Here is a 7,466-nt window from a genome sequence, read left to right as displayed (position 1 = left end):
TTAATCCACCATGTTAGTCTGATCAAATACATGTCTGCAACCTCTTGAAAATTTGCCTCTTTGCCTTTGAAAATGATGTTATTTCGTTCCAACCACAGAGACCAAATAAGAGAGTAGGGAATTAATTTCCAGATAGTGTTGTCCATACCTGACTGTATATTATCCCATTAATATTAAGATAAAACACTACTAAATTTTTAATAAAAATAGAATAATCACCCCACTAACCCACAACACACATTTTTAACCAAATAACCACCACCCCGCTAACCTCACAACTTAATATTCTATTAGAATATTTTTAATAAATAATAAATATGATTCCTCATTTTTTTTCTTAAAAAAAAATACACCACACTCTGACAACACATTTTTTCAACAGTTACAACTTTGTATTGCACAATTTTATTTTGTTATCTATATTTTTTAACATATTTGCTATGTTACTTGATATTTTTCTTTGTACATTCCTTCAGTTACCAATCTCATAAGAAAATTTATGTTTCATTACTAATAACATGCATATAATTCTAGATCTTCGAATAGAGGATGATGCTCTCATGAACCTCTGCTTAATTGAAATTGAGAAACTTCTCCACTGCAATGGGAGGTCACTTAAAGAATTTCCATGTATGTCATATCCCAGATTTTCTGAAACTCTACAATTTGAAAACAAGTTTGTTGTCGACGAGTTGAATTACAGTAAACAAGAAATGCGCGATACACATGAAGCACTGTTAAAGTCTTTGACTGCTGAGCAATCTAAAGTGTATAAACAAATAATGAGTTCAGTTTTGTCCGACGATGGAGGGTTTTATTTTCTATATGGATTTGGAGGGTCGGGGAAAACATTTGTGTGGAATACATTGTCTTCAGGTTTAAGATCACAAGGACTCATTGTTTTGAACGTGGCATCAAGTGGTATTGCTTCTTTGTTGTTGCCTGGAGGAAGGACTGCTCATTCAAGGTTGTCTATTCCTATATCAATTAATGATATATCAACCTGTAATATCAAACAAGGATCGCAAAAGGCTGAATTACTTCAAAAGGCAAGTTTGATCATATGGGATGAAGCACCAATGTTGAACAAACATTGTTTTGAAGCATTAGATAGAACTTTGAATGACCTCATGAAAACCCGTTTGAATTTTGGTTATGATAAACCATTCGGTGGTAAAGTTGTGGTCTTGGGAGGTGATTTTAGGCAAATTCTTCCCGTTGTCCCAAAAGGTAGTCGAGCAGATATTATTGAATCTTCAATCAATTCTTCATGCTTATGGAACTCGTGCAAAGTATTGAAATTGACCAAAAACATGAGATTACAAAATTCTGCAACATCGTCAACCAATGAAGAAACCAGGGAGTTTGCAGAATGGATTCTACAAGTTGGAGATGGTACGGTGAACACAATTGATGATGCTCAAACAATGATAAAAATACCTCTAGATTTGTTGATAGAAAAATCAGATGATCCTATACTTAGCTTGGTGAATTTTGCTTATCCTAAAATGATTGACAACATGAAAAATCATTCATTCTTTGAAGAAAGAGCAATTTTGGCACCAACCCTTGAGAGTGTTGAGCATGTTAATAATTTCATGTCTTCTATGGTTCCTGGTGATGAGAAGGAATATTTGAGCTTTGACACTACATGCAAGTCTGATGAGGACACAGAGATAAAAGGAGATTGGTTCACTTCTGAGTTCTTGAATGAAGTCAAATGTTCAGGAATTCCAAACCACAAACTTAATTTGAAGGTTGGAATTCCAATTATGCTTCTTCGGAATATAGACCAGTCTATTGGTTTATGTAACGGAACTCGCTTGATAGTAACAGATTTGACCAAAAATGTCATTTCAGCATCAATTCTAACAGGTAAAAAAATGGGAGAAAAAGTTTTTATCCCTCGAATGAACTTAATACCATCTGACCCTGGTTTGCCGTTCAAATTCTCAAGACGGCAATTTCCTGTCACATTATGCTTTTCAATGACTATAAACAAGAGTCAAGGTCAACCGTTATCTCATGTTGGGTTATATCTGCCTAGACCAGTTTTCACTCATGGTCAGCTCTATGTTGCTCTCTCAAGAGTGAAGTCAAGAAAAGGGCTGAAATTATTGATTTTAGATGATGAAGGAAACCTCTCAAATGCAACAAAGAATGTTGTATACCAAGAAGTGTTTGACAACATCTAAAAGGTCCGTTTTCTAATGATCTAAGTTTTTTTTAATAACATTATGAATTTGATCTTAAAATTAGTTATTATTTTGTAACAGAAAAGTCAAAAATCAATCTTTACACATTAATCCTTTTACATAGTGGAACCAACATTTAATATAAATTAACTAAAAAATTTGTATTCAAAGTAGTCAATGTTATAATTGAAAGAAATTATTTTATTTTAATGCCCATTGAAACTAACTTTTGTTTATTACTATGTAAATCTAATCTAATCTACACAAATCTATGTATTTGTAGCTTCATGGTTTGAGGAGACTAACTTTGAAGATTTCTATCGAGACATTCATCTACATATTAGACTAATCTATATATGTTAAATAGTAGCTGACTCCAATACTATATCATTTGTTAATTGATGTCGTTTGTTTGTTTATCTATACTTCAATCTTTAATTTATAACATTTTTCTCATTATTAAATTTCAATCACGAAAGTCATATCTTCGTTTTTCATGAATCTATTTTTTCTTTTATATCAATAATGATAGGTAAAATCCGAAAATAATAATCCGTCGTGCAACGCACAGGTGAAACACACTAGTTAGTAGTTCATATTATGATATGTACTCGATCTTTCCTTTCATAATTATAAGACTTTTTAGGGTTATTTTAATTTGAAGTTAAATATTGGAGGGAATATAATTAGGGAACTTATTTTTATTTTCCAAATGATAAGATTTACAAATAATAAAAGTTGATATCAAACTTAATAAGCAAATATATTTAGACAAAATAACAATTCAATGCATAAAATTCTCAAAAATACAAATACATTACTCAAAGACAAACATAAATGAACTGAACACTGCTAGTGTCATGCCCAATATGAGTCTATGCTCATGCCAACAATGCTATACCCGGTAGTTTGAAGTTGTTTTCTCTCCATTCTACCATTTTATTTATCAAGAAAAAAAAAAGAAGCAACAGACATAAATGAAAGATTACAAGCAAAATCAATCAATTGCATACGAATATAAAATACAATTTACTAGAAATTATACCCGTGCGTTGCACGGGTTTATTTATAATATTTTAAAAATTATATATGATTATTATAGTTTTAAGAAATATATAAATATGTTTAATTATAAAATATAATATTTAAATAATAATGGAGGTGAGGCATTTCATTGAGTAGAATTATAGTTGTCTAAATCTAAATAATTAATATTACTCAAATTTGATAATTGACCTTTTTTAAAAAAGAAACCTTATTAAAACGCAATAAAAATGAGAAAAACTTTCTCATTTATATAATTACATTGGATCATAACAAACTCATATCTGTTGTTCCCTACCACACCCTTGATTTGCCAAAAAGTTTGTCATAGTGTTTTCCTGACTCAATACATGCACCACACCAACACACTGAATTATAGACATCAGATGATCTATATGATTAAATACATGTTCCAATTTCCATGACCTCCTATCTACCATAGACGTACTCACCCAACCACTAAGGAAGAATCACTCTCAACTACCACATTTGAAAATTTAAATTGTTGGAAAAATAACAAAGCATGTAACACTGCTTGAACCTTCGTCAAAAGCCCACAACATTCCAGTTCCTTTTGCAAAGTAACCTAACAAATCTCCTCCTTGATCCCTCAAAATCCCGCCAATGCCACTCACCACTGGGTTCCCTTTCAACGCCTCATCTACATTAAACTTCAAAACAGTTTCTAGTTGTGGCTCCCAATACACTCTTTGTGGCATCTTTTGTTTTCGTGACCATTTAATACGCTCAAAGCCTCTAGCTAGCAAACCGTTCCAAATCATATGAACAATCATTCCACTTCCCCTTGACCCACCAAAACACACAAACCAAGCAATAGTCTCATATATGTTCAAGAGAAACAATATTGTTATGAAACACGCATGCATTTCTCTCTAGTAATTGATATTAAATAATTAGCACTGAAGTAGTCTTAATATTTTATTCATTTAAAAATATAGAAATCATTATGTGAATTTGAAATATATTAAATCAAGTAATAAGTTTTTAATATCATAAATAAGTTATAATGACATATTTTTTTACACTTTATATCCACAATAAAGTAATTTTAACTTTTAAAATTACAATAAGAAATGATTTTATCAGTGTAAAGAATTATTTATTAAATTTAAATTTATTCAACTTTGGTTATAGTTATTTTACTCTGTTATTATTTCTCAAGTCATTTCTACTAATATATAATAAATAAAAAATTATATTTGAAGAATTTTTTCAACGAATACACACATATTATAGTTAATGGTAAATACTCATAGAGCGACTTTTTATTTAAAGACTACTTTTTCTTAATTATTTTTAATAAATATTATTTTATTATAATTAATTTTAACTCTCAGTATTTTTTGTATAAAAAATATTACTTGGTTCTATTTTAATTTTCTTCCCTTCAATTTATGATTGATAATTAATATTCTAACATTTTTTAATTAATATTGAATAAACCATTTTTTTATAAGCAACTGCAATTTATAATTAATAGTTAATACAACTAATACAAACATGAGTATTTTATTATCTAATGTATTTTATATTTTTACTATTTAATATATAATACTTTCATATATATGATTTAATGTAGTTTTTTTTTATAGTTGATGAATTATTTTCTGAAATGAAGAAATAATAAATGAGTAATGTAAAAAACAAATTCAAAATTTAGTTTATAATTTTATTATTTAGTATAGGTAGCTAAATAGTCTCTAGTTAATTTCTTTCAGTTTTCAATATTTATATTTAATGTATTTAATAAAAATATTATTACATAATTTAATCAAAGGTTACATCATATTGGCATGTGTAAAGTCAAAAATCATAAAAATTGAAATATTTCAAAAGTTACATTATATTGAAAGTTGAATAGAAATTTAATTTGTTTAACTTCATTGTTTAATGCTTTTATTACATATAGCTCAAGTGAGCTTTACATATATATATAGATTTTGACACGCAAAAACAAACTCAGATAGCATTGTGGTGAAGAGTCTCCTTTATGAACTTATGGAAATCATTGTAAGATGATCCTCCTAAACCAGTAGCTTCTATTGCTTTTTTCTTCCACTCCAAACCCTTTTTCCTCATTTCTTCTCCCTTTTCTCCTTTCATCATTTCATTCACAAGGGTTGTTATCTCCTCTCGCTTCACATCATGGTTAACTTCCATCCCTATTCCCCATGTTGTGCAAGCATACCTTGAATTTGTTTGTTGCTCAGAAAAGAAAGGCCAGCAAATCAAAGGCAAACCCGAAGATATGCCTTCTAATGAAGAATTCCAACCACAATGAGTGAGGAAGGCCCCAATTGATGGATGAGTAAGTACTTCTTCTTGAAAGCACCAACTTGCAATATATCCTCTGTCCTTGATATCATCTAAGAACTCTTGTGGCACATTTATAGAGTCCTCACCCAACACAACATCTGGTCTAATTATCCATAAAAATGGGACTTTGCTATTTGCTATTCCCCAAGCAAATTCTTTCAAGTGATGCTCAGTCATAAGAGTTGTGCATCCATAGTTAACATATAACACTGAAGAAGGTTCCCATTTATCAAGCCATTTCATGCATTCAGAATCATTTTTCCATAAACTTGACCCACCTGCCTTAAAACCGTCGTCCTTTTGAGGAAAATTTCTACCAAGCAGTTGAAGTGGGCCAATGTTATATATGTTTGGGTTTGCAGACCTAAGCTCATCAAGGGCTTCACTTTCCAATTCTTCAAATGTGTTAATGATGACTGTAGAAGATCTCAAACAGTATCGTGCCTCAGAACCCAAGAAATCATACATGATATCCTTTAGATCGGTGACTCTAATGAAGCTTGGAATGTCTTTAAGTCGCATGTTTTTCATGCCAGAGATCCAATCTAAAGTTGTATCCAAGGTACCATCGCTCAGGAAATTTTCATCTGAAATTTGACAAATGCATCCGAAATAGAGCAATATCAATATATAAATCATTGTTGAATCAATCGTACTATTTTCATATTAGAAGATTATTGTCAAGAAAGGAGATTAAGAATGTTAATGGGTCTTGGGCGGTTGGGCCTATTGGGTATCCACAGAAAATACTTATCATGGATAATGTAAAAATCTGTTAAATAGGCATGTGGTTGTACATGAGTAAATGCTACATAAATTAAAGCAGTGACCAGCGCACATGCAATATCAATTATTTTTACTGAGGAAACATCAAGTTGCTCCAAGAGTAGTTTTAATGTGTTGCTCCTATTTCCGCACTGTTGATTTTCTTTTAATCCAATAGTCATTATTTACTACTAGAATTTATTTTGTCACGTGCATCTTTCTCCTTAGTTTTGATGTTCTGTGAAACTTGTCCCTATTCTTATGTGGGCAGTCCCTAGACGCCAAGATGACATGGGTTCGGTGGCAGACTGTCCAAAATGAATGAACCCGTGGTTGAGCAACACTTAAATTCTAATTCATGAAAAAAATTCGGGAAGCAGTCACACGAGATATGGGTAGATTTTCAAGTTGCTACCTAAGTTGGTATGAGAAAGGATATGACTAATTTTTAAAACCGCGAATATGAGAATGAGTACTAGCACCCCAACGTGCTACCATTCTTTTATTCATTTTAGCATTCCAAAAAAAAAGCAAATAATCACAGGAAGAAATCGCACCTTTGAACGGAATAATGCCTCTTTTGGCAAGTTCTTCGAATTGCAGATATCCGACGAAGCCACAAGCCGATGCTGTCCAAAACTGAATCTCATGAATACCCAGATCTTTGGCCACACTTGAAGCAAATCCCATAACACCATCGGTAACTACACAACTCACAGGAGGCCCTTCAGGTGAAGAGTTGAGTTTGTTGACCAACTCTTTGAAAGGTTCATAACAAGTCTTCCTAGTTGAATCACACAGTGATGGAATGTGCTGAGTAGCGTCCTTATCTGAAGGTGGCAAACCGTCGGGTATGGTTTCGAAGCGAAAATCCGGCAGCCCCTTCACAAATTCTGGCCCAAGAGACCTGGTCAAACGTTTGTGGTTAAACTCAGTGTTCACAAATGTTATGTGGAAACCCATGCAACGGAGGAGTTTGGCTAGTTGCATAAACGGGTTCACATGGCCCTGGGCTGGAAATGGTACACACACAGCATGAGGCTTTGGTGACACCATTTTTCTGAAGGATGGTTGTGAAGGATGTAATGAGTTATGAGTTGTGGAGTGGTTGGGGACTTGGCTTTC

General features: G+C 32.1%; 2 protein-coding genes across 2 annotated transcripts; one reads left to right on the top strand and one right to left on the bottom strand.

Annotated features, from left to right (window-relative positions):
• Nucleotides 1–518: 518 nt before the first annotated feature.
• LOC130743584 (uncharacterized) lies at nucleotides 519–2,195 on the top strand. Its single transcript, XM_057595826.1, has one exon. The coding sequence runs from the start codon at nucleotides 519–521 to the stop codon at nucleotides 2,193–2,195; it is 1,677 nt and encodes a 558-aa protein (XP_057451809.1).
• A 2,925-nt stretch (nucleotides 2,196–5,120) lies between these two features.
• Nucleotides 5,121–7,466, bottom strand: LOC130748207 (linamarin synthase 1-like). Its single transcript, XM_057601372.1, has 2 exons — nucleotides 6,899–7,466; nucleotides 5,121–6,163 (listed from the first exon to the last, which is right to left on the bottom strand). The coding sequence occupies exons 1-2, from the start codon at nucleotides 7,395–7,397 to the stop codon at nucleotides 5,220–5,222; spliced, it is 1,443 nt and encodes a 480-aa protein (XP_057457355.1). The 5' UTR covers nucleotides 7,398–7,466; the 3' UTR covers nucleotides 5,121–5,219.

Source organism: Lotus japonicus, chromosome 3 (genome assembly GCF_012489685.1).
Source record: "Lotus japonicus ecotype B-129 chromosome 3, LjGifu_v1.2".
NCBI classification, from domain to species: Eukaryota; Viridiplantae; Streptophyta; class Magnoliopsida; order Fabales; family Fabaceae; genus Lotus; species Lotus japonicus.
Note: the sequence above shows the minus strand (reverse complement) of the source record. Positions and strands in the feature narration are given on the sequence as shown.